Source organism: Equus przewalskii, chromosome 8 (genome assembly GCF_037783145.1).
Source record: "Equus przewalskii isolate Varuska chromosome 8, EquPr2, whole genome shotgun sequence".
Lineage (NCBI taxonomy): Eukaryota > Metazoa > Chordata > Mammalia > Perissodactyla > Equidae > Equus > Equus przewalskii.
The window spans coordinates 2,662,890-2,690,880 of NC_091838.1; the positions used below are offsets into that span (position 1 = coordinate 2,662,890).

General features: G+C 41.4%; 1 protein-coding gene and 1 long non-coding RNA gene across 8 annotated transcripts in view; one reads left to right on the forward strand and one right to left on the reverse strand.

Annotated features, from left to right (window-relative positions):
- The first annotated feature begins 12,584 nt into the window (after positions 1–12,584).
- LOC103567952 (uncharacterized) lies at positions 12,585–25,848 on the forward strand. Of its 5 annotated transcripts, XR_011542932.1 has the most exons (7): positions 12,678–12,843; positions 14,159–14,375; positions 15,057–15,139; positions 15,344–15,386; positions 15,570–15,734; positions 16,442–16,528; positions 25,170–25,848. It is a non-coding gene; the product is annotated as an uncharacterized lncRNA (long non-coding RNA). The 5 variants fall into 5 exon arrangements; XR_011542934.1 differs by lacking the exon at positions 15,344–15,386 and having other exon boundaries at positions 12,585–12,843; XR_011542933.1 differs by lacking the exon at positions 15,344–15,386 and having other exon boundaries at positions 12,585–12,843; positions 25,086–25,496.
- Positions 13,743–27,991, reverse strand: part of ATP6V0D2 (ATPase H+ transporting V0 subunit d2) — a 52,853-nt gene continuing 38,604 nt past the window's right edge. For all 3 annotated transcript variants that reach the window (XM_070630352.1, XM_008544707.2, XM_070630353.1), the window contains 6 exons: positions 25,202–25,380; positions 23,744–23,823; positions 22,260–22,337; positions 17,090–17,266; positions 15,809–15,886; positions 13,743–14,224 (listed from right to left, as the gene is read on the reverse strand). In XM_070630352.1, coding sequence (XP_070486453.1) covers positions 14,063–14,224; positions 15,809–15,886; positions 17,090–17,266; positions 22,260–22,337; positions 23,744–23,823; positions 25,202–25,380 — 754 coding nt within the window. In that variant the 3' untranslated portion in view covers positions 13,743–14,062. The remainder of the gene's footprint in view (positions 14,225–15,808; positions 15,887–17,089; positions 17,267–22,259; positions 22,338–23,743; positions 23,824–25,201; positions 25,381–27,991) is intronic.

Genomic DNA, 27,991 nt, shown 5'->3' on the forward strand with positions numbered 1-27,991 from the left:
AAGATTGAAATCATATCAAGCATCTTTTCTGGCCACAATGCTATGAAACTAGTAATCACCTACAAGAAAAATGCTGAGAAAGTAACAAATAGGTGGAGAATAAGCAACATGCTACTGAACAACCATTGGATCAATGTAGAAATCAAAGGAGAAAACAAAAAATACCTGGAGACAAATGAAAATGAAAACACAACATACCATCTCTTATGGGATGCAGCAAAAGTGGTACTAAAGGGAAATTTATAGCAATATAGGCCTACCTCAACAAATAGGAAAAATCTTAAATAAGTAATCTTAAACTACACATAAAAGAACTGGAAAAAGAAGAACAAGCAAAGCCCAAAGTCAATAGAAGGAGGGAAATAATAAAAATCAGAGCAGAAATAAAGACTAAAAACACAATAGAAAGGAGCAATAAAACTAAGAGGTGGTTCTTTGAGAATCTAAACAAAATTGACAAACCCTTAGCCAAACTTACTAAGAAAAAAGAGAGAAGACTCAAATAAATAAAATTAGAAATGAAAAAGGAGAAATTACAACAGATACCACAGAAATACAAAGTGGTATAAGAGAATACTTTGAAAACCTATATGCCAACAAATTATTCTTAGAATCATACAACCTCCCAAAACAGAATCAAGAAGAAATAGAGAATCTGAATGGACCAATCACAAGTAAAGAGATTGAAACAGTAATCAAAAATCTCCCACAAAACAAAACTCCAAGGCCAGACGGCTTCTTTGGTGAATTCTACCAAACAACCAAAGAAGACTTAATGCCTATCTTTCTCAAACTATTTGAAACATTAGAGAGGACAGGATGCTTCCTAACTCATTCTACCAGGCCAACATCACCCTGATACCAAAATCAGACACAGACAACACAAAGAAGGAAAATTACAGGCCAATCTTGCTGATGAACATAGATGCAAAAACCCTCAACAAAATGGCAAATTGAATACAGCAATACATTAAAAGGGTTATACACCATGATCTAGTGGGATTTATTCCAGGGGTTCACGGATGATCCAACATCCACAAATCAATGTGATACACCAAATTAACAAAATGAGGAATGAAAATCACATGATCATCTCTATAGATGCAGATAAAGCATTTGACAAAATCCAACATCCATTTGTGATAAAAACTGAAAAAAGTGGGTATAGAAGGAAAATACCTCAACATAATAAAGGCCATATATAACAAACCCATAGCCAACATCGTACCTAACAATGAAAAACTGAAAGCCATTCCTCTGAGAACAAGAACAAGACAAGGGTGCCCACTCTTTCCGTCCTTATTCAACATAGTACTGGAAGTTTTGGCCAGAGCAATTAGGCAAGAAAAAGAAATAGAAGAGATCCACACTGGAAAGGAAGAAGTAAAACTCTTACTGTTTGTGGATGACATGCTTCTATATATAGAAAACCCTAAAGAGTCCACCAGAAAAGTTTTTAGAAATAATCAACAACTATAGCAAAGTTGCAGGATACAAAATTATCATACAAAAATCAAGGGGCTGGTCCCATGGCTGAGTGTTTAAGTTTGTGCGCTCCACTTCAGTGGCCCAGGATTCACTAGTTCAAATCCTGGACACAGACCTGTCACCGTTCATCAAGCCATGCTGTGGTGACATCCCACAAAGAAGAGCTAAAGGGACTTACAACTAGGATACACAACTATGTACTGGGGCTTTGGGGAGAAAAAAAAATCAATTGAATTTCTATACGCTAATAATGAGCTAGCAGAGAGTGAAGTCAACAATACAGTCTCGTTTACAATCACAACAAAAAGAATAAAACATGTGGGAATAAATTTGACCATGGAGATGAAAGACCTACACACTGAAAACTGTAAGACATTCAAAGAAATCGAAGAAGACGCAAAGAAATGGAAAGACATTCCATGCACATGGATTGGAAGAATAAACATAGCTAAAATGTCCATATAACCTAAAGCAATCTACAGATTCAATGCAATCCCAACAAGAATTTCAATGACATTCTTCATGGAACTAGAACAAAGAATCCTAAAATTTATATGGAACGACAAAAGACCCTGAATAGCCAAAGCAATCCAGAGAAAAAAGAACAAAGCTGGAGGCATCATAATCCCTGACTTCAAAATATACTACACAGCCATAGTTATCAGCATGGTACTGGCAGAAAAACAGTCACAGAGACCCATGGGACAGAAGTGAGAGCCCAGAAATAAAACCACGCGTCTATGGACAGCTAATCTTTGACAATGGAGCCAAGAACATACAATTGAGAAAAGAAAGTCTCTTCAATAAATGATGCTGGGAAAACTGGACAGTCGCATGCAAAAGAATGAAAGTAGACCATAATCTTTTGCCATACACAAACATTAACTCAAAATGAATTAAAGATTTGAAGGTAAGACCTGAACCCATAAAACTCCTAGAAGAAAATACAGGCAGTGCACTCTTTGACATGGGACTTAGCAGTATCTTTTCAAATATCATATCTACTTAGCCAAGGGAAACAAAAGAAAAAATAAGCAAATGGGTCTACAGCAGACTAAAAAGCTTCTGCAAGGTAAAGGAAACCATGAACAAAATGAAAAGACAGCCCCTAACTGGGAGAAAATGTTGCAAATTATATATCTGACAAGGGCTAATTTCCAAAGTATATAAAGAACTCATACAACTCAATAACGAAAAACAACCCGATCAAAAAATGGGCAGAGGATATGAACAGACATTTTTCCAAAGAAGATATACAGATGGCCAAGAAGCACATGAAAAGATGCTCAACATCACTAATCATCAACATCATTATACCCATCAGAATGTCTATAATTAACAAGATGAGAAATAACAAGTTTTGGAGAGGATGTGGAGAAAAGGGAACCCTCATACTCTGCTGGTGGGAGTATAAACTGGTGCAGCCACTATGGAAAAAACAGTATGGAGATTCCTCAAAAAAATTTAAAGTATAAATATCATATGATCCAGCTATTCCACTACTGGGTATTTGTCCTAAAAACATGAAATCAGCAATTCAAAGACACTTATGCATCCCTGTGTTCATTGCAGCATTATTCACAGTAGCCAAGATGTGGAAGCAATCCAAGTCCCCATCAATGGATGAATGGATAAAGACGATGTGGTATTATCTATAGAATGGAATGCTCCTCAGCCATAAAAAAAGACAAAATTGTGTAATTTGCAACAACATGTTGCAAATACCTTGAGGATGTTATGCTAAGCAAAATAAGCCAGACAGAGAAACACAAACACATATGATTTCACTCCTATGTGGAGGATAAACACACGGATAAGGAGAACATTTCAGTGGTTACGAGGAGGATGGGGGCGGGAAGGGGGAAAGGGGCACATGTGCATGGTCATGGATAAAATCTAGACTATTGGTGGTGAACACGATGCAGTCTATACAGAAAGTGACATATAATAGTGTACACCTGAAATTTATACAATGTTATAAGCCAATGTGACCTCAATAAAATAATTTCAAAAAACGACAAAATTATTTCTAACTACTATTCTTAAATTACACTGAGCATAAGGCCCGGTATCAGTAGATGCTCAGGAACATATTAAGTGACTAAACAGATAGTGTTTCCACTCATTCTAATAATTTATAAAAGTAAATTAATACATTTTTATAATTATTCCTGATTTATCCAATATTCATAGAATAATAAATATTATAATTGCAAAGGTTTATATGAAATGTCTTGGCAGATCAGTGATTGTCAAATCCAGAACAATAATGTTGTTATGGGACAAAGGGACACTTTCTGCTGGGCTGGGTAGTTGATAGACCATGACTTGGCTGCTGGTCATCTCTGACACTACGAGGGGAAGACAGAAGTAGTTCTTAATGAAATCTTTGAAGCTCTGAGTCTGGTTCCATGAGCTCTTCAAATTCCCAGTGACATGAGACAATAGGTTTCCTTTTTGCATTTTAAGCTAGCTTGATAGGATTTCTGTCATTTTTCACAGAATGTATTTGGACCAAACCAAGACCTTAGTCTTAACTGGAGGCTAGAACTTAAAGAGAAAGTAAAAGATGAAACCACCACTAAGAAGGTAGAATACACACACACACACACACACACGCACGCATGCACACACACACACGCACATATATATAAAACAGAAAAGGTATGACACTCGAGATCCAGTTTTGACTTCTCAATGCTTAGCACTTGTGCTTATAGTTTCCTTATTTGCAAAACTTGTGTCCATTCTTGTTTTGAAATTCCATTTCTAAGTACCCATTTTATGTCTATATTTTAGTATTCAACTTAAATCATCTCTTATTTCTTAGTCTGTTTAGGATAGGTCCACAGTGAATAAATAAAGGTGTGTTTCTTAGGTGGCTATATTGAATAAGGAAATAAAGCAATATTCAGCCTAATGTATTAAGGTTGTCAGATCAAGCCGTGACCATTGAAGTAGATATATTTACTGTAGAAAAGTTAATGGATTATGCATATGTCAGCTTGTTTATGGAGATGTTGTGTTCATATTTAGTTTAGATTTGTGCTCTACGACAAAGTAGACCTAGTTACAGAGAACGAGGAGAATGCTAATTTCTCGGGAGCATACAAATGAAATCGCGTTGAGCAGGTGTTCTGAGGTCCATAAAGGGTGTCATAAAAATATAAAAATGGGCTCTGCTAGTCTTGCTTGTGTCTCTTCGGAGAAACCAAGGGTTATTCATCTGCTATCTTGCTTGGTTAAAACAGTGCCTCCCTTACTTTGCACACCATTGTGGACATATAAAATGATAGAGTTTGCGTGGCATCTGGGGGTAAGCAGGAAAGACTGCCGTGAGTCAAAGGAGACTGGAGGCCACGAGCATCCCGAGGCTTCAGGAATCAGCATCTCCACACCCATCCCCTGGTGAGGCACGGCTGTGTGCTTTGACTCACTGGCTGAGAAGCTCTGCTTTAAAAACTATACGGGACTCAACTGTCCTCATTAATTTTTTTTTAAATGAATGCCCCCAAATGCCTTTTCTTGAATTCTGGCTTTGGGCTTACATCAGTTGGCAGTATCATTTGGTCCCGAAAACTTAGTTTAACTGGGTGTTAGCTGGAAAAGAAAGACTCTCAATTTACATCAGCTTTAAACAGTAAGCAGACTCTTTCGTAGTTTCTATTTAATAAAAAGGGAGCTTTTCCTTTGTGTCTGAAACCACATTTCTAGAATGCGGGAGGTGGGAGATCACTTTCTATTAACCATTTGTTGATTTTAAGGTGAGCCCGCCTAAACTACGTAGAGCACTTAAGTACCTCCTACGGTAGGTCCTTTGAATGTCCAACACAAGCTGTCGTGCTGCCTGACTTTGGTGTCCAAGGGGCTAAACCCTGTTCCTTCCACTCTCCTGTGAGTTACATTTGAAATCAGCACTTATTTTCTTGTTCTGAGCCTATTCTTTCCTGATTAAATTTAGTGCTTATAGAGTTATATACTACTGGGAAAATGCATAAGGAAAAACCTAAAAGAACTTAGGGGAAAAGAGCTTAAAGCATTAATTTGACTTAAAGAGTATGCTCCTCACCCAACAGTTAGGAAACATCCGCTTTTACTGCTTTTTTCTCAGGTGAGTTAACCTCAAAGTAGGCTATTCTCATGGCTTCCACCCAGAGCTAATTTTGAAAAAAGTAATTTTCTCTTACTTGACTGCTGATTTCAGCTTTATTTTTACAGAGGCGTCCTTTTCCTCCTTGTGCTACCATCCTATATTTTAGAATTACTCCTATCTTAAGTCAATCTATGCTTTCCCTGTGGCTCAGGACTGGCCCAGCTGTTTGTGGTTTGCTCATAGTCGCTCTCTCCACCGTCTTGCCTGGAAATGGCCTCATCGACGCAGGAAAGCATGGGCTCATCCTGCACACAGAGATGTATGTGTGCTTCCAGGAAATATGCCCATGTAAACGTCCAGCTGCTCTTCCTGGATTTATAGTAGTTACCAAGGAAGTTATGCATCTGTCCTGCCCACTGTTTACTATTCCGCTTGACTTACTTTTATTTGGCTTTAAGCAATAAAAGATGACTATGAAGGCAGACATGATTCATTTCTAGGTGCCGTGACAGAATGTGAGAGCATGATTTTCTTCTATTTCACCAAAGATGAAGCCTTAAAAGTAGTTTTTCCTGTTTGATCTTTCAATCTTGAAGATTAGCTTCAGCAAATATCAGTTGGTCTGCATTTATTTATTTTTTTAAGACTTTATTTTTTTAGAGCAGGTTTACAACAAAATTGAGAGGGAGTTACAGAGATTTCCAATACATCCCCTGCCCCACACGTGCATAATCTCCCTCATTGTACATCACTCACCAGAATGGTACATTTTTCACCACAGGTGAACCTATATTAACACGTCATAATCACTCAAAGTCCATAATTACCTTAGAGTTCACTCATGGTGTTGTGCATTATATGGGTTTAGACAAAGGTATAATGACATAAAGCTATCATTATAGTACCATACAGAGTATCTCTTTTTGCTGAGGAAGGTTTCCTCTGAGCCAACATCCATGCCAACCTTCCTCTACTTTTTATTATGTGGGCTCCCAGCATAGCATGGCTGCTAACAGAGCAGCGTAGGTCCGCCGCCAGGTACCGAACTCTGGCTGCCAAAGTGAAATGTGCTGAACTTGACCACCAGGCCACTGGGGCTGGCCCCATACAGAGTGTTTTTACTGCTCTAAAAATCCTCTGTTCTGCCTATTCACCTCTCCCCCACTCCACCCCTGGCAACCACTATTCTTTTTATTGTCTCCCTAATTTTGCTTTGTCCAGGATGTCATATGGTTGGAATCATATGTAGTCTTTTCAGATTGGTTTATTTCAGTTAGTAACGTGCATTTAAGGTTCCTCCATGTCTTTTCATGACTTAATAGCTCCTTTATTTTTAGTGCTGAATAATATTCCATTGTCTGGTTATGCTACCATTTATCCATTTACCTACTGAAGGGCATCCTGGTTGCTTCCAAGTTTGGGCAATTATAAATAAAGCCACTATAAACATCCACATGCAGGTTTTTGTGTGGACATAAATTTTCACCTCTTTTGGGAAAATACTCAGAGGTGCAATTGCTGGATCGTATGGTAAGAGCATGTTTAGTTTTGCAAGAAACTGCCAAACTGTCTTCCAAAGTGGTTGTACCCTTTTGTGTTCCACCAGCAATGAATAAAAGTTTCTGTTGTTCCACATACTTGCCAGCATTTGGTGTTGTCCATGTTCCAGATTTTGGCCATTCTAATAGGTGTGTAGCGGTATTTCATTGTTGTTTTAACTTGCATTTCCTTAATGATATATTATGTGGAGCATTTTTTCATATGCTTATTTGTCCTCAGTATATCTTTGGTGAAGTGTCTGCTAAGGTCTTTGACCTATTTTTAAATCTACTTGTTTATTTTCTTATTACTGAGTTTTAAGAGTTCTTTGTATATTTTGGATAATAGTCCTTTATTAGATGTGTCTTTTGCAAGTATTTTCTCTTTGTCTATAGCTTGTCTTGTAATTCTCTTGATATTGTCTTTTGCAAAACAGAAACTTTTAATTTTAATGAAGTCCAGCTTATTAATTATTTCTTTCCCTGATTGTGTCTTTGGCATTGTATTGAAAAAAGGCATGACCATACCCAAGGTCTTACAGGTTTCTCCCTATGTTATGTTCTAGGGTCGTTATAGCTTTGTGCTTTACATGTAGGTCTGTGATCCATTTTCAGTTAATTTTTGTGAAACGTGTAAGGTCTGTTTCTAGAGTCCTTTTTTTGAATGTGGCTGTCCAGTAGTTCTTCATTTGCTGAAGAGACTGTCTTTGCTCCATTGTGTTGCTTTTGCTCCTTTGTCAAAGGGTGGTTGACTATATATATGGGTTAGCATTTATTTTTAACCAATCCACAAAGTTTTTACCTACTCTTCTTGCAAAATATATTAGCATTGTTTAACGCATTTGATGGATATGAACGTCAATAGTTTCAAGAAGTAGAGTCAGATGCTTTGGATTGTAATTTCAATTTAGTATGACAGGAAGCTGATTGTGACCTCTGTCCTTCCATCGTCTCCATGATTGACGTCACTGAACTTGCTGGCCAGGTGGGGAACTCTCTCCACCAGGGCACCTGCCTCCATCACAAAACTGCCTGCTTGGCTGAACAGGGTACCTTTCTAAGAGACAGGAAGAGTATACAAATGCCCGTATTTTATTTCTCAAATTAAAATCCTTTCCCATCCATTACCTTCTAACCTGTCATTTTCTTTCATTCCTCAGCCTGTGCAATGGAGATTTCTAAACTGGAGTTTACACACCTCTTGGTTGCTCCTGAGTGGATTTTAGGGAGTTTATAGTCTTTTCGTATACTATGCAAAATTTTGGGTGTGTGTGTGAAGATGTCTCTTATTCTGAGGGAAGCTGTCCACAGTGCCCATCAAATTCTTAAAGGATTGTGTGGGGGACAGCCCTGTGGCCAAGTGGTTGAGTTCGTGCACTCTGCTTCGGCAGCCCAGGCTTTCAACGGTTCAGATCCTGGGTGTGGACATGGCACCGCTCATCAGGCCATGCTGAGGTGGCGTCCCACATAGCACAACCAGAGGCACTCACAACTGGAGTATATAACTATGTACTGGGAACTTTGGGGAGAAGAAGAAGAAGAAAAAAACAGAAGATTGGCAACAGATGTTAGCACAGGGGCCAATCTTTAAAAATAAAAAAGGGTTGTGTGAACCTAAATGTTTAAAGCCACTGTTAAAGACCCATGTTAAATTCTATGTCTCAGATAATCCTGGTATTTCACGGAATTACATCCAGCACCAGGCACAGTTAAACTGTGAAGTGTTGATACCCTGTAACATGATTTATGTTTATTTATTTGTACATGTAGATCTTGCATGACTTTCCTCCAATCTCTCTACTGAAAAGCCTCTGAGGTTCTGAACGATTTACTCAGTGTAAATCACACATCACAACACTGGGGTGAGTCCTTGAGAAAACCACGTGATCTGGACACTGGGAGCTGGGGCTCATGGTCACCCATTCTTCCATGCCTCTGCAAATCTTAAGAAATACATTACTGAATTTAGGAATATCCAATCATGAAGATTATTAAAATCTTACCTATGTATTTCTGTTTAATTTTCACTTACATGTGGAATCTAAAAAAAAAAATTCAAACTCATAGAAACAGAGTAGAAAAGCGCCAGGCCTGGTGGCTGGGGGAAATGGGGAGAGGTTGGTAAAAGGGTACAAACCTTCAGTTGTAAGATAAGGTCTGAGAATCTAATGTATAACATGGTGACTACAGTTGAGAACACTGTGTGGTATAACTGAAATTGGCTAAGAGAGTAGAACGTAAGTATTCTCCCACACACAAAGGTAAATATGTGGGGTGATGGATGTGTTAATTAACATGATGGGGGAAATCCTTTTAAAATGTATATATATACTAAATCATCATCTTGTACACTTTAAATATCTTACAATTTTATTTGTCAATTGTACTTTGACAAAGCTGAAAAAAATTAACAAATCTTTTAATTTCTAAAAATTCCTGATGTTGCAGAAATAAACTGTAATATACGAGTATTCCACTCTTACATTTAAATCAAAACCAGAAATTAAAAATAGAACCCAAACTGAAGCAAACCAAAAATTTAAAAACAATGAGCGTCTTATAAAATTAAATAAGCATTTCAGCATTCACAACTGAATAGAGAAAAATTAACTGCCTTAATTAAAAAACCTAAAAATAGAATCTGAAAATGTATAAATTATTTAAAGTCTAGAATTGCTGTTTGTTCAAAAAATGACAAAGGTAATAAGGACTTTCACCTCTGAAGAGATAGATTCAATGTCAGAGACTCTGGTGCTGCCAACTTTTGCTGGAAAGCAAGATGGCTACATTGTCAACAGGGGTTACTTGTTCATATCTGGCTCTGGGGATGACATTTCTGTCTTCAAGTGGTATAGAGATTGTCCCTCCAGGTCAGAGCTGAGACTCATTGGTAGGTGACATGTGCAGAAAACTGTATCTGTTCTGACCACCTGTGAAGATGGTTGGAGAGTGGATGTCGTAGGCAGGATTTAGAAAGGACCTTGGAGTGATCCCAAAAATCTGTTGGGCGCTTGTAAACATGACTGCTGAACACCACTGTTCCACGTAGTATTATTGCATACAACTACCCCAAACTTAGTAGTTCCAAAACAAGAGCTATTTTATTACACTCTAGGATTCTGTGGGTCAGGAATGTAGAAAGGACTTGTCTAGACAGTTCTCACCTCGGTGTCATGCAGCTGTGGTCAGCTACTGGGCTTGGCCTTCAGTCTCTGACGGCTTAGAGGGGCCAGCCTTCCAAGATGGCGCTCTCACATGCCTGGTAGCTGATGCTATTGGTTGTAGCTCAGTAGGGACTGTCATATTTGCCTATTCTTGGCTTCTCCATGTGTCTTGGCTTCCTCACAGTATGGGAGTTTCAAGGAAGTTGGACTACATACCTGGTAGCTCAGGACTCCAAAATCCAGCAAGCAAAGGAAACTGCATTGCCTTGGAAGTCATACAGCACCATTTTTTCTGGATTTTGTTGGTTATGAGCAAGTCACTAAGCCCAGCTCAAATTCAAGAAGGAGATCCACACTTGCTAGAATGCAACAATAGTCTCAGGGGCACCAGAAGTCTACTATTGTCATAGAGCTACTCATCTGCTTTTGCAGCTTGTCAATGATCCTAGCTTTTAAATGGCATTTGTGGATCTGGCTGCAGTGGTCATTCTTTGCAGATGATTCTTTTCTAATATATTGATTTACACTAGTCTCTACATGCATCTTCTTAACTTAGTCTCCCTTCTTTCCAGAGAATTCCAACTTGCCTTTCCTTGCATAAGCAGCCAGATATTGTCCGTGTGGAGCGGTGCCATGATGACTGATTTCATTTAGTGGTCCAGCCTTCAGTTGTTGGTGGAAGCTGGCAACTGCGTCACAAGGGGACTGAGGAGAAAGAGGGGCTTGGAAAAGTGACCAATGGGAGGCCAGATGGGATAATGAAAATGGAAAAGAGGAGAAAGAAGATGGGAAATCACTTAGGGCAGGTGGCTTGGCCCTCATTATAGTTTCTATATCCTATTTTCATATTTATAAAGCTCATACATTTTATGACTATGCAGCAATACAAAATGACATCAAGGCTCCCAGTATCAGCTGTTGGGAGACATAAGCGGTGACATCGCTAAGAATGATACACTCTGATAATGTCCCATATATTCCTCAGCAATTCTATTTCACACATATAAGTATTAACGCTTCCATTTGCTGAAGTGAGGGGAAAATGACTCAAAATGACTGAAATGCATCAAACAGCAAGGAGAATGTTGTCTGCTCCTGAAATCCAGACATAACAGAGTGAAACTGTGGTTGTGTCCTCCCCCTACTTATACGTCTTATCTGTGATATCTGACATTCTGAAGAGCGTTAAGGGGTAGACTTAAGAGTTACTACTATGAAACCCCTCGGATCTGACCATCACCAAGGCTTTCTTCATCCTACAAAGATTTATTTAACCTTCTCAATGTCTTATTACATTGCCGACATGCTGAGGGAGGGGGTGGACACTTCCAAACAGTTAACTGAATTCCCTCATTGCCCAACAATAGCCTTGGTCCAAACTCATCCAGGTTCAGAGGGCTCCTTCCCATTTGCCCTCTGTCCATGCACCTCATTCCTAAAGCATCGGAACATGTGAAATGACCTCATTTCTTCTTGAATGTTCTCTAAATATCCTGAGAATTGCAACTGCTACTTTTGAATCCCATAGAGCACCACAAATTCTCCGGACTGCAAAACATTATTAGAGGTCTTACAAGTTCCTGCCCACAGATAGACTGATAAAGCACACGGGAACCTACAAGAGCAATGCCTAAGAGAGTGGGGAACAGGGACGGGTTGGCGTGGCCAGAAGTCTGTCGCAGTGCACAGGCTGCAGACTGCACACAACGCTGGGTGTAGGATGTGCTGGAACACAATGTTCCGAGACCAGTTGCAGCAGACTACGGAGGTGGGAGTTTTAGATTCAGGGAATACTGCTGGGAGAAGGGTGGGAAAGACGATTGAGAGGTTTCACTTCACCACTTAGAAAAAGAAATAATCTTTTGCCTCATTGTTTTCTGTGTTGTTCTATATACCTGATTTTTTGGCCTCATTTTATAGAATTTAAACATTTTTTAAAGGTCCTTGTTCTCCAGTGTATACCAGTTCCCTGAGCTGTGACAGTGAAGTCAGATCCCAGCTCAGATGCTTACAAGCTATGGAAGTTCAAGGCAAGTTCTTTAACCTGCAGCCAGGGCATCCTCCTCCATGAGGGGCACATTCTGCTTGCCTCGCAGGTTATTGGGAAGTGCCTGTCTCCGCATTCACATGATGGTTAGAATTTGGGGGCTTGAAGTCAACTTCAGCCTGTGGCCCGTGGCCATGAAGGGCCCCACCCTTACACACAGAGGTGAGTGGGAAGGGGTTAGTCTGAGAACCGTCTCGATGGCTTTCTCTAAGCTGCTTCTTTCCTGTTGTCTTCTTTCCTCTCAACCTTTAAAGAAGCCGGAAGTCTTAAGCACCCACTCAAGACAGCATAGGTTAAAATGTAACCATTAGGAGTCTTCTGATCTGGGCCTGTGAGCGAAGGACAGCATTCTCAAGTGGCGCCAGAGCAAGTCAGGGGGGAGTCCTCCAGGCCAGGGGTGTACGTGTGAAGCGGGCTTTTGGGGTCCAGCTGACGAGTCTACACTGTAGCCCTCCATGGCACCGACCCTCAGCTGCCAGCAGGACCCAGGTGTGGGCTGGGCCTCCAGCACAGGTGAGGCACTCTTTTTCCTTAGGCTTAAAAATCCCTATCACTAAAATTACTAAAATATTCTCCAAAAAAGTTGGAGTTTTGCAGAAAATTTTATTTATTCCTTGGTCTATGCACCTAATTCTAGATACCCGTATTCTCTGTAAATATTCTCACTTGAAGCACTTTCAAATATGTATAAATGTTTAATTTTCAAAATATATAGAGCAAATACAGATTTTCTATTTAGGAAGGAATCTCTTTTATTTTTTTTAATTTAATTTAATTTTTTTTGGTGAGGAAGATTGACCTCGAGCTAACATCTGTGCTAATCTTCCTCTATTTTGTATGTGGAAGCCACCTCAGCATGGCTTGATGAGTGGTGTCTAGGTCCATGCCCGGGATCCGAACCTGTGAACCCCGGGCTGCCAAAGCAGAGAACCCGAACTTAATCACTGTGCCACAGGGCCAGCCCCATAATCTCTTTTACTTTTAAAGAAAGGACTTGAGCAGCGTTTGCTGCTTTTTCTTTCTCCTGGCAGTTCTATGCACCAATTCTGCTGAAGTTTTATAGAGAAGCCACATCCTGCAAACCGAATCTGTGATTTACGCTTCTGAATGAATAAAACACAATTACCAGGGTTATTTTCTTCTTGGGCAAAGCAAGAAGGGAGCAGAAGAAAAAGAGATATAGCTTTTATTTAAAGAATGTTGTGAGAAAGCAAGTTGTAAGTGATAACCTCAAGAACAAAGTTAACACTATTTGCATCCAGATCAAAGTGCATTAGAAAAAAAATAGAATATTTCCCAAGACGTGTGGTCCATGTTGGCTACATACAGGTCTGAATTTTTCCTTTGTCCTAGGGAAGGAACAGACGGTTAAAAAGTAAAGCAGACACTCAGTATTTGGGCCTATGGAGAAGTAAGAGCAAAACATATTTATTGGATCTGATTTTTAATACAACCAAAGAGAATAGAAAAAGTACCATAGGGCTAATTAAAATTAATATCTAAGGCCAGGTGAGGAATGAGACATAAATGTGGAAATAAGATCTAAGGCTGCTGGAAGAAAAGCAAACACTTTGTTTCAGGGTTGGTTCACTGTTTCCAGTGGGTCTACAATTCATGAAGGTGCAGTGTGGCTTATTTTGGTATAACCTAGATAATAAAACATAATTCCTTCCATTTTCCTCAATAACTTCTTAACGTTTACGATGTTCTGCACTGGAGGCCCCTCACTGGCTTATAAAATTGGAATGTAATTGTTAATTTTAGTTCGATGCCTTTGTGAAATGCACTCTGCAATCCACACGATGTTTCTCATTTCTTGCTCCTTCAGCTTTGTGTACGCGTAAAACACGCCGTAGTGGAATTGCCTGTTGAAGGCCAGCACATTCATTTGTACCTGAGGAAGAAAGACAAAACAAAACAGCATGGACCACAGCTTATCTGGAGCACACGGTGTTTACGAAATAATATTAGACTGGCTTGTGCTTATTTATATTTAAGTAGACAATGTCCAAATTGGGTCCAATAGAGGAAAACAGTTCAACTCGGTAAGTCAAAAGAGAGAGAGAGTGTCACTCTGCAGATAAAGGCAGACAACAGTAGTGTTAAAAGGAAGCTTGTAGAAAAACAAGACAACAAGACGACAGATCTTAGCAGCACAGCTAGCACTAAGATTCCTGGGACAACTCTGGGGTACGTGTGTAATTTTGTAGCAATATTGATCTGACTTCAGACTAGTGGGCTTGGCTCATTCAGGTAAAGGATTTTTCCTTGGTCACAACTTGAAAAACTTTTAAAGGGTTTTCATGCTACCTAATCGCTTCCCAGGGCAACGGCACAGGCCCCAATTACTTGGAGATATTATGAGCTTTCTTAGGGTGCTCTGCAGCAACTTGACACAGAGTTGAAGGCTTTTTTCCTGCTGAAGGTAGATCATTAAAAGAAAATTAAAAAAAACTTTTTTTAACTGGTGTAAAATCTACAATGGAACTGTTCCTTTATTCTTTTCCATTTTGGAACAAAAAAAAAAGAAAGGTCCTGAGTCCCTCATGCAGGTCTGAAAACCTCGAGCAAAGCAGTCAGGAAGGGGCCCTGCTCGCACAGACACTCACTTTTCCTGCCCAGAGCGCCTTCCTTACCAGCCTCCTTTGCAGCCGTAATGCAATCGTGGGCTTTTTTAAACCATCCCTACTACAGGGATAACTTGCATCATTTTTACTTCTTTCTAGACAGCTGTTGGACCATGTCGAGAGGGGCCTAACAGGAAGACCCCCATGCTGCTTTCTGGAGCCCATGTGACCCTAAAGTTTGGGTAAATTTCACGGTTCTCTGTTAGTTCCAATCAGACTGAGATGGACATGCCAGTGGGTTTAGGGACATGAATGGAATATACTAGAATAATTCTCTAGATTTAGGGGACCTTACCTGGTAACTGAAAAAAAAACTCCTTCTGTTGAATAGTTCAGGAGCCCAGGAATTGGCTATAAATGGATTAAGTACTCTTCTGCCTTTTTAGGGAAAGAGAATAACCTAGAATCTCTGGATGGACTTCCATGCAGGTAATTCCTATCTGCCCATGAGATGTAATATAACCATAGATCATTCCTTCTTGAAGAAGGGATGGATTAGGGAGTGAGATGCACCCAACAGTGAGCACCATGAAGATAGTGAATATGTGATCCTGGGAATGTCCCTGCCCTGTTTCTCTAGTGAATTATGGAACAGCTGCGTTACTCCCACAGCTTCACCATGCACATGTCTGTCGCATAAGACAATTCCACCAGAAGCCATCAGACGTGAGCCCCAGAGCTGTGGCTCTCCAAGGCGGGATGCTCATACCCCACTGACTGTCAGACTATGTATGTGCCTAATTAACTGGCCTGGTCAACGTGAAAGGAAAACCCAAAGTAAGAAAATATTTAAAACCTAGAGTTAGAAAAAAAGAGGATGCAAGCTAACAGCTTTTCCATTTGTATCATACCTCGTGCTCATAAAACACATCCTCCAAGGTCTTTCCCCCACTGCCGTCACCCACAGCCTCGAACAAAGGCTTGTAAACCTTAAAAGCAAAAGATTGTTTTTTTTTTTTAACAAATTCTTATTTCTTATAAAGATATATGAATCTATTTTCCTAGCAATAGAGAAATTGTACATCTATTTTAAAAAGTCTATCTGGAAGGCCTGAATGTTTTTTATAGGCTCTTTGGCCTCTTGAGGAAATACCAAAAAAAATCCAAATAACGAGACAGCGTGGATGAAATTCTAGCCTATTGGCTTGTTTAGTAGCCTCTTGGCTTATTCTGCCCTACACAGCAAGAAACAAAAGCAATTCCACTCTCAGTGGACACTGTGGGAGCTCATGTCCACATTCAGTTCTCAGGACCAGCTAGGCACATCGCGGGTCTCAACGAATGCTTGTGGTTGGATCAGCAGGGGCTCATGAGATCTTTGAGATGACAACTGATAAAATGCACATGGAATTTCATGTGTGGAGGAGGTGGAAATTGGGGAGAAGCTCAAATGCTAATATTTAATACTGCTCAAGAGCCTCTTGTAATGACATATGAGATGTTATGAAGCTTTATGCATCATTTGCTGACTTTTCTCTTTCCAGGAGGGCTTCAGAAACCCACAGGGAAAGACAAAAGGAGTGCTATTCCAGTCCTGGAAAAGTTATCTGGAGGGAATTACGTTACTGACGGTAAGTCAGGAGGAATGGAATTGGGAATGAGGTGTGTGACCTTGAGATGGGGACCTTCAGGAGCTGCAGTAGCGATCGGATGTGGAGGTAGGGAAGCGCATGGCAGACCCCTCTGCGTTCCCTATTTCTGGTCGCTGAGCACAGGGAGTGCTATAAACCAATAGGTCCATATTCCCCCTGGTAGTTGAAGCAGACATTCTGTCCCCAACCCTGTTTACCCAACAGGCACTTGAAAGGATGGCGGGTCAGGCTATTTTACATAACTTTGGCATGAGCTCACATTTCCAGAACACTGCCCCAGTCCCTCTGGGAGCCGGCTTTATCAAGCGCTTCACAAGAAGTGCTCAAATGACCGCTCCTTGGAGATTTCCACAAGCACTTGCTTGGCAGGAACCTTGAAAAACACCAGCTTGAGTTAGGAACTGGAAGGATTTCTTTGGGAGAGAGAGTTACAGAAAGAGACACTGCTTTCCACCATACAAACTGCTTTAGATAAGTAGTGTACATCTGACTGTGAACTTCCATGGCGTAAGGTGGTCAGGACCACGGTATCTCACGTACCCCGTAGTGCTCAGCCACTCTCTTCATCTGTTCGAAGTCTTCGGCCTGGGCCAGCAGGCGCAGCCCCTCCGGGTGGAGCTTGCCGCAGGTCGGGAAGAGGGTCTCGCGCTCCTCTTTGCTCAGTTCGGTGCCGAATGAGTTCAGAGTGATGATAAAAGCGCGTCTGTCAGCCTCAAACTGAATTTGCAAGACACACCATCAGTGAAAGCCAGCCATCTACCAAATGCTACAAACAGAGCCCTAAGTGGACACACTCATTTCAGAAGTGATTTGCTTTCCTTTCCAGATCTATGCCTAATTATAATACAGATATGTGTTATGAATGTTCCCTCAGTTTCCTCTCGTGACACTAACTTGCTTGCTGGGGAAGGACCATGCAGTGGTGACAATGGCCTCGGACTCTTGAACCCTACTAAACCTTAGCTCCCAGGCACGCTGCAATTAGCTACTCATGAGTCTCCATCATGTAGGCCACTACAGTCTCAAGTGTGTCTTCCACAAAAATGGGAATAAGGCCTCCTCACTGGGGTCCATTCCAGGAGAGAAGAGAAAGGGAGTGGAAGTGCCTGGCGGGGTGTTTGGAACCAAAAGCGAATGTCACACATGTTACATTCCTTTCTGGTGGTTGATGTCAGGATGATGTTTCACATAATGAAACTTTGTGCTACGTACCAGTTATTTGTATGTTCATGGTTTTGGTTTTCTTTTTTAAAGTCCTAGGTTAGATGTCAATAAATCAACTCTGTAGCTAAGAACTACTTGGCTCAGGGCAAGTTATCTTCCTCTCTGGGCCTCAGTTTCTTTACTTCTAAGATGATGGGGTGGGGCCACATGATCCTCCAGGTGGGTCATATACTCACGGCCTGTCTTCTCTGTGCTGAACTCCCCCAGGAACCTGAGTGCCCAGGCGCGGGTCAGGCCTCTCTAGTTCCTCTAACCACTCACTCTTTCTTGAACTTTCTTTCTATTCCTGTGGTCTTCATGTTTCTTTTGCCTCTTGGCTCTCCTCTTGGCTCTCCTCCTACCTGCTCTGACCGTTCCATCTCAGTCTGTCCTTCGTGGGCTCCTCTGCCTGTCATGGGAATCTGCCAAAGCCCCCTTCGCTCAAGGTATTTTAAAATCTGCATGGACTTTTTTCCCCCACTCCACTGTAAAATCTTTGAGGGATCATTTCTCTCTTGTTCATTGTTCATTTTTTAATACCCAGTGCCCAACACATGGGAAAATCTTAACTATTTATTGAATCCAACAGAAAGGTCTGTGATTCTACTACTTTTAAAATTCTCTAATATTCTGTACAATGTTGCTACTCAGGGTGCGTTTCATGGATCAGTAGCTTTGGCATCGCCTGGAAGTTTCTTAGAAATGCAGAGTCTCAGGCCGCAGTCCAGAGCTGCTGAACCAGAATCTGCATTTTAACAAGATGCCAAGGTTATTCGCATGCACGAAAGCTGACATGAATTCCTCTACAATATCCTTTGATCAGCTTATTTTTGACTAATTAATAACAAATCCAGACTTGCAGATTTTACTTCATTGATACAACGGGTCATCTGAACACTCCTCGCGCTTTCTAACTTCCAGTCTGTTAACGCTTCTCCCCTTTGCCTGTCTGCATGTCCTCCGTGCCGCAACTCTCCAGGTGGAAATCCTGCCTGCGCTGGAGGGTCTCATTAAATTTGAGCTTTCTCATAAGAAGCCCTTTTATTTCCTCTGTAACTGGATAGGATTTCCTTTCACCCCCTATTATACTTTAATTTCCCCCTTATTCTAACTCTCTGTATATTTATCTTCCTGCTTTCTTCCAGTCTAGAGACTCCTTGCTCGTGTGCGTATTCTCTTGGTGAAAAGCACTGTAATTTTGGAACTGTGAAACGGCTGTGCCGTCTTTGGCCATCCCCGGGCAGACATTTTGGCATCACCTCTGATTATGGAGGAGAGTGAATGGGGCAGGGTTAGTCTCACAGAAGCCCTGTGTCCTTCACAGAGGCGCATCCTGTCTGCACGGTGGATGCCAGATGTCCCATGTCTTTTCTTTCACTCCTCCTCGCAAACACTCATTCATTACAAAACCACAACTTCCGTTGTTGCAAAGCATAGCAATGTACTGGTGACCTATTCAAAGTCAGTATCATTGCTCACGATAGAGCTGGGCTGATCAGGTCTTGCAGGCTTGCCGGTCCCTTACAGGAGGAAGGGGACACCTGGTGGGAGCAGTGGGTGGAGGGGTGGACGGCGATGGATGAGAGTGGAGCACCCGTGAGTCAAGCCCCGCCTTGTTGGCTCGTGCACTGACTTCGGGAGAGTAAACATTCTGCGCTTATTTGTCACTGTTTCATTAACCTTACAGACGATCAGAAGAGCAGGGATAAAAGGCAAACAGTACACTCTACTGCATTTGCCTGGAACATGAGTCAAGTTTTTTCTTTAGATACAGTTACAATCATGTAGTTAGGTCTCATTTTCACATGCTAGCCTGGATTAATACTCTCTTCCACCATATCAAGTTTTTTGAAGTCTCCCGTGGAATGAGATTAAATGAGAATATACATGGAAGAACTTTAGAAACTGTAAGTGCCCCACAGTTGCTCACATAAAAGGGAGGCAATTACATGATCTGATATAATTACGTAAAACATAAACCTCTTCTGATCCTATCATTAGAAACGTTATAATTACATGCCATGTGTAACTGATATTTCTATACAAACGCAGAAAGATAGTTAAATAGATTTTTATTTTTAACACAGCTTGAAAAAAATCTACTCTGAAATGGCAGCATTGTGGGTATAGGAAGGGGTGATGAGAACACTGGGAATAGAGCAGTTTGAGCAAAACCTCTCGGGACAAGAATTCTTTTAATACTATACTTTCCTTTTTACCTCACCCAAGATTACAAAGACATAATTCTTTTTTTTAAAATTATTTTATTGAGGTCACATTGGTTTATAACGTTGTGTGAATTTCAGGTGTGCATCACGATATTTCAGCTTCTGTATAGACTGCATCGTATTCACCACCAAAAGTCTAGTTTCCATCTGTCACTATATATACGTGCCCCTTTCCCCCTGCCTCCCACCCCCTTCCCCTCTGGTAACCACTGATCTCTTCTCCTTATCTATCAAAGACATAATTCTTACCTGTTTCTGATTTTCATAGCCCATGCAGTACAATCTTGCTTATGAATTAGCACTTACTTTTATACAAGAACTGTGAACGGTGAATTTAATGTAGACGTAATATAACGTAGTGGATAAACATATTGGAACTGGAACCAGGCTGCCTGGGTTCAAATTCTGCAACTACCATGTACTAGCTGTGTGACATCAGGCAAGTTACTAGCCTTCTCTGTGCCTCACTTGCCCCTTCTGAAAAATAGGTACTAAACTACCTAGCTCATTGTGCTATTTTTGAAGTCCAAGGGAATTCATGTACATAAAGCACTTAGGATGGTCTCTGGCAATAATAAATGCTAGCCATTAATAGTGCCCTTGCATATCTTTTGTAAGGTTACATGTTTTAACATAACTCTTATTTCACATATTTTGTGGACATAAAGCACAGGAATCACACCATGTAGAAACTATACTTTTGAGCCATAGCTAATGTGGCTTCTGGTACTGTGGCTAGCAGTTAACTTTATGAAAACAAAGGGGAGAGAGCTTCGTAAGGTCCCTAGGTAACTTCTGTTATGTGATCACCATGTCTGACAGAGACCAGCTCAATTTCTGACACTAAGGACACCATGAAAAAAAGCTATTTATTTATCGATGCCCACTTTCTGTTTAATATTGATAAGGACAAAAAACAGTTTTTGGACTTCTCCAAGGGTTAACTTTTTATTTCAAGTATTGCTTTGGCTCTAAGAGTTTCAAGAGGGGACAAGAAAGTATCTTTAACTGTAACATTTTAGTGATTAGCTGTTTTGAGGGGAACTAATTTTATCATATACAGTTTCAAAACTTTCGGTTAAAATATATGCAGATGAAGGGAATCAGGTTGTTTTTTCCCCCTTTTTTGCCCAGATTATAGTTCTTATCAGGCTTTTCTTGAAATTAGAAGTCATTGAACTATTTAAACATCTACCCACCAGTGAAGTTTAATAGATAAACTAATGATTAAAGACAGTCTTTAGATAAAACTTCGTTTCACAGGCCAAAGCAAGGGCTTTTCTGAGCCCAGAATGGTATTTCCTTGAAAAATTCAACTGGACTAGGAATCCAGCAAGAAAGATCTGTCTATATACAATGCAGTGCAGGGGGCCAGGCTGGTGGCGCAGCGGTTAAGTGCGCACGTTCCACTTCTCGGTGGCCTGGGGTTCGCCAGTTCAGATCCCAGGTGTGGACATGGCACTGCTCGGCAAGCCATGCTGTCGCAGGCGTCCCGCATAAAGTGGAGGAAGATGGGCATGGATGTGAGCTCAGGGCCAGTCTTCCTCCAAAACAAAAACAAAACCACGCAGTGCAAAGCACTCCCTCAGATCCTTCGATCTCTGGCCTGAACCTCTCATGTGGAGATCGCAGATCAACATTTACAAGCAAAGGACCTCTGAGCACAGATGAAATCCATGCAGATGAAGAGGAACTAGAAAGAGTGTAACGTCAGTTAGAGTTAGAAACCAACGGTGGCATGTGACACACGATTAAGTGAGCCCACCAGCTACGAATGTCACAACTGAAAGGGTCTTCCCAGAGCTGGCACGCTCAGGGGGTGCTTGGGGCGGCCTTTATTTCAGGACTTATATAGAAAACAATGCCCACTGTGGACCTCAGTGCGAAGTTGTGGGGGCTCCCAGCTGCCCCAGGTTCCTTCCCTCACTGGAGGGAAGTTGAGTGATTATTCTAAGAGTACCTGTGGTCCAGCAGCTGCCCAGTGTCCTACATTGATAACTAACTATGATCTACTGTCTTCACACTGCATCAGAATCAATCACGACCAAACTTTATAAGTGTTATTCTTTCCTCATTCCAAAATAGCTCTTCTATGCAGAAAACACAGAAAATACTGCTCTTAACTGAAGACATTAAATGATACATATAATAAAATATATGGCTTACTTTATTGTTCGATAAAGGAGCTTCTAAGATAAAGAAATCTAAGTAGGATTATATAAATGAAAAGTGTGTAAACACATTATTTGGCATAAAAAAATTCAAAGATTCTTTCTTACCTCAAGAATGGGACACATAATTTCTGCAGTGACATCACCATGATTCTTACAGAACTTATAGAATGCCTCGAGGTAAGACTTAAAAAGAAGAAAGATCACCAAACAATACAATGAGTATATTTTCCTTTTGGAAATTTCTAGATCAGCTTTTCATGGCTTATTAAAGGCTTTAATGGAAATTGAATTACTTCTCCCATAGGAGACATTTTATAATAAATTTGATTCAAAGTTTCACATTGAAGCATGTTGCTCAGCCTAAAAAAAGAACTCCATAAAAGAACAGAATTGTACTTATCCTACCTTATAATTTCTTAATAAGTACTTTTTTGCGTGGTTCTTGGATTATTTCCCATGGTTAATTCTTGCTGTTCTAAGAAGAGTGCCAAACTCTGTCGTGAGCTGAACAAGTAAGTCTAGATTTGGTCCTGTGCTGACATTCAGTCTCTCTTAGTGCTCAGGGGACCCGTCTGGGATAGCTCTGAGCATCGAGGACACATGAGAGAGGCAGAGTCTGGGCTGTGGAGTCAGACTGCCTGTGTTTGAATCCCAACTCTCTTACTTACTAGCTAACTGACTTCCGCCAAGTAAATCTTACCTCTCCGTGCGTTAGCGTTCTCATCTGAGGAATGGGGAGAGCACGTAGGTTTACTGGGTGGTCTAGTGAGTTAATACCTGCAAATGGCTTACAACAGTGCCTTCTGTTAGCTACCTCTCACAGATGCCTCCTCTAAGCCTATAAGTCTCTTTGTAAAAAGGAAAACTGCCTGTGATGCAAAGCTTTTAAGAGGACCATATGTTTCAGCATAGCAGGCTATATAGATGGCGTGGCGGTAGATATTCATTCAGTTACTCTGTGAGATTGTCCAAAGATGCTATGGTTATATGAGTGAAAATGGACTGACTTTGCTCGGCTCATATCACATAGAGCCACTCAAATGGTGACTGCATAATCCAGACAGAGAGTTGGCCAGATTATATGAAGTGGTACCTATGACGTAGTGTCCACAAGTTGGTCATCTTGGAAGGCTGCACAGTGACAACAGATTAAAAGTGTGTGGACAGGCCAGCTGTGAAGTCCAGGGACTCTTAATAGGGTTGAGGGCAGAGATGGACACTGCGTAACAGAAGGGTCACTACGTATGCTGGCTGATAGATTGATAGGGTTCACTTCACTCATCTACCCATCCACCCACCACCCATCCATCCAGGCGACACCTTTTATGTTCCAGGCACCTTGCAAGGAGCTAGTGATACAGAGAAGAAGGAGGTGAGTTACCTCCCCTCAAGAATCTTGCTGGCTGGGGGACGCTGACACACATGTATTTACCTAGAAGACAGCCCAGGACTGTAAGAGTTGTATTCCAAGTATGCGCAGCTTCAGAATTGTAGGAGTTAGCCAGCAGGCACAGTAACGTTTAATAAAGAACTCTGGCTATGACGTATTAGGTAATAAAGAAAGCCATAATATTTGGGGAAACAGTTACCTTGTATAGTTTATTGCGCAGTAACTCGATATTCAGTTCATCGAGAATATTTTCAGACATACAGTCTTGAAAGAAAGGAGCTGAAAGCAGAAATTACCATACAAATAAATAAATCAAAAGTGTGATCAGCTGTAGAGAATGCCTCCTGAATGCACCACCTCTGCTCGCCCCAGATGAGGACCCCGTGGGGTGGCCATCCAGACTCGAGAAGGCCAACAGTAACGATGACAACAGGAGTGTGAGCCCTACACCAAACACAGGGTCTACTTCAGTTTATTCAATCCTCACAATAACATCTTGGAACTATTCACTTTACGGCTGAATTTGAAGTCCCTCTCCTTTATCTAACGGTAACATTTATCATTTGCAACCTACTACGTGCCAAGCATTGAGTTGTACTAAAACGGTGTCGTATTTAGTTTTCAAAACTCCATTATAGTAAGATAGTGTTTTTTTAATTTTAATTTTTATTGTGAGGAAGATTGGCCCTCAGCTAACATCTGTTGCCAATCTTCCTCTATTTTATGTGGGATGACACCACAGCATGGCTTGATGACCAGTGCTAGGTCTACACCGGGGATCCAAACTTGTGAGCGTGTGAACTTAACCACTGCACCACTGGGCCAGCCCCAAGATACTATTATTTTTAAAACAAAGATGCTGAGGTGAACTGAATTGCTCCGAGTCAGCCTGTTGGGACCAGGCAGAGCCTGGCTTCGTGTTCATGGATATCTGCTTCCAGACTCACCCTCTTCCCACCATGCTGTACTCCCTTAGCATCGGACACTTAACGATGACACAAAAAAATGTTTTCTTTTTAAAATTTGTTTTAAGCGGCAACTATTTTGACAAATGATCAATGGTGAATTGCTACTATCCAGGTTTCCTGACAATAAGGCATATAAAACTACCTCATTAGCATTTTGAATGCTAGAACTATCGTCAGTGCCAAATTGTAATGAAATTAGCATTCATTTCATCATTGCTCCAGGTCATTTGACAGACACTCCTGAGCATCTCAGAAAAATGGCATTCCTCAACTTCCCCAGACAAAATGCTTCCTATATGTAGCCCTATTTACACAGAAGTTTAAAAGGAAAGGATAAGGAACTAATCATATAAAATCAAACTAGAAAATTAATTTTTTGAGAAATTGCAAGTTCTATCATCTATTTGCTATGACTTGGTACAAAGACAAGGGTTTGGAGGTTGAGAGATGAGCCCCAGTTCCTTCTTGGCTACAGACGGTTCATATGTGACCCAGGGCAGTTACTTCATTTGTCTTGATCTGACAAATGAGGGTGCTGGACTAGATGACTCCTTAAGTCCCTTCCATGTCTAGGAATCTGTGTAGCACGACACTGTCTTCACAGAGAAAATCGTGAACTGAATGGACATGTTCTAATTACTGTGATAACACACACAGAGGCAGCTATACGATTACTTATGCGTTCATACCTAACGGCGTTTCGATCAGAACGGCATTGAAGAGATCGGAGGGGGTCTCTGCAATGTTGACGGCTTCCATCTCTGTGAAACGGCCCAGCGGATGGCACTTCACCAGAATTTCTTTCACGGATTTTTTCTGCAGTGCCCCGTTCATCAGGAGAATCACGTTGTCTATCATGTAACTGCACCTGGTTTGGAAGAAGACCCACTCGTTAGGAAAACCAGCGTCCAAGAACAGGAAGCACGCCACAGACAAAAATGCTTTCGGGGTCACGCTCTTTCATTAAAGAAACGCATGAGTCTCCTTCTGTTTTAAATTCTGGTGTTTGAGAGATGTGGGGGTGGGGGGTAAAATTCCTGACTCTCTGGATGTATCATAGTTTGAAAAACTATGTTCAATGTTATAATAACCAATGATTGTTGGGAATATGCAGAGGCTGACTCCTGCATTGTAACTGTCAAATGGGGTGGGGTGGGGGTGAGGGTGTGAAATTGTTCGGTTTCCCGTAATGGACGATGGGCTTAAAAAATTGAGAAGCATCGACTTAGAATGTTTCATTCTACCTTAAAAACTGACTATTTCAGTCTGCAACGAAGCCCATCACTGAGGAATCAAAGTTTAAAATATTTAAAAATAAAATATTTATTAACTTTAATATTAAAATACTAAATATTTTATTTATTAAAACATTAAAACATTCTGTATTCTTTTCCTCCTACAAGACCAGATAGAGAACTTTCTAGCCCTTCTCCCTCCAGAACTCCCGGAGTCCATGGGTTCATATTTTATGTGGTTTCTTTCCTCAATGTCAGCTCCATCCAGGATACGCTGGGTGTGTGTGCTTGTTCACGCGTGCGCTCAGCACCCAGGATATTCCAAGCAATGAGGTTGGGAAGTAAAAGACACAGTCCCCTCCTTCACAGAGAATACAGTTCAAGGGAGGAACTGGGCAGGGAATCCTTTACAATAAATTGCAATGAAGCACACACGCTGCAAAGGAAATTACAGGCTGGTGTGGGGACCCGGGGCTGGCTTCCCAGGGAGGGACCTTCAAGCTGAAACTTGCAGAATGAGGAGGGGCTGTCCCAGCAAAAGCGCTGAGAACTGGGGGAAAGAGTCTTCAAGGCAGAAGGAAGAGCTTGTGAAAGCCCCAGAGACGAGAGCACAAGACGTTCTTCAGCCTGGGGCTGAGCCAGGGCGGTGGGGCGGAGGCTGGGCCTGCAGGGCCGTGAAAGACGAGACGGGGATGTGGAGGTTGAGGGCGATGGAGGATACCGAATGCCTTTAAGCAGAAGGGGTATTATGATCTATGGATTGAAACAGGAGAACAGGCAAACAAACATTTATATAGTGAGGGGCCTTACAAAAGTTATCGTATTTAATCATAATAACAACACTGTGGTGATTAACAGTAATATCATCATCTCCATTTTATAAATGAGGAAGCAGAGGCCCAGAGAGGTAAAAATCTTGCCCGTGATGACACAGCTAACGAGTGAGAGAGTGGAGAATCAAACTCAGGCCGTCTTCTTCCAGAATCTTTCTCTTAAGCCTCATTAAGAGTTTAGTTGTCAAGGATGACACATAGGTTTCTAGGTTTAACCTTAGATCGTGGAGCCTTTTACGGAGATGAGAGCGTTGGAGGTAGAGCAGGTGCAGTGGGAGCTGATGTTTTGGAGACAGTGAGTTTAAGATGCCTCGGAGATATCCAAGAGGAGATGCCAAGTAGGCCCCAGAAAGCTGAGTCCTGAAGACAACGTGGACCAGAGGCATTGGGAGGTGGGGAAGCGGTGGTTTAAAGGTGGAAGCAGAAGTCTTGGGAATGACTGAAGTCACATCCTAGAGTGTAAGTAGAGAGTTCTGCTCTGAGAACGCAGGGAAACCCCAACATTTAAGAGCCTTGATGGAACCTGAGCAGGAAGAACAGGATGGCAGGAGGAAAACCAAGGGAGAGAATCCTACCAGGTTCTGGAGCGTTCTCAGAAGGCGTGGTCAGAGTGTCAAGGGGCATGGGGAAGTCAAGGCAGATATGAAGTAAGTGTCTGCAGGAAGCAGCAGCTGAGAAGTCGTCTGAGAACAGAGCGAAAGCACTTTAGGTGGAGTTTGTTTGTGGAAGGGAAAGGGGAGAAAAAGGCAGAAACCTGATTACTATGTGTTTAAAATGAATAGGAAGTAAAGAGGTTCAAAAAAAAAGTTCAAACTACAAGTTGACGGTCAAAGAAGGGGATAACTATAAGGAGGATAAGCATAAGGAGGATAAAGGAAGATAACTATAAGGACACCCAGCTGCTGAGGGGGCTTTTGTCTTTCAGCTTTAGTAAGCATGCATGCATGTATGTATTTATGTATACGTGCATGCGTTTATGTATGTATGCATTCATGCATGTATTTACGTATGCATGCATGCATTTATGTGTGTATGCACGCATGTGTGTATGTACGTATTTTGCTGAGGAAGATTCATCCTGAGCTCACATCTGTGCCAGTCTTCCTCTGTTTTATATTTGGGTCACCACCACAGCATGGCCTCTGATGGTGGTGTGGCTCCACTCCTGGGAACTGAACCCAGTCTGTCAAAGCAGAGCAAACCAAACTTAACCACTAGGCCACAGGGCCAGCCCCAGTATTTATTTTTTTAAGATGGGAGTGAAGTGAACATCTTTAAGTGCTGAGGGACAAAGAGGCAGCTGAGAGGGTGAGGTTGCAGATCAGAAGAGCAGAGGGACAGCCCGTTGATGAATCCAGGCCCTTTAGGTTTGCCAGTGATGAGACTCAACCACAGTCACAATCCAGGCTTG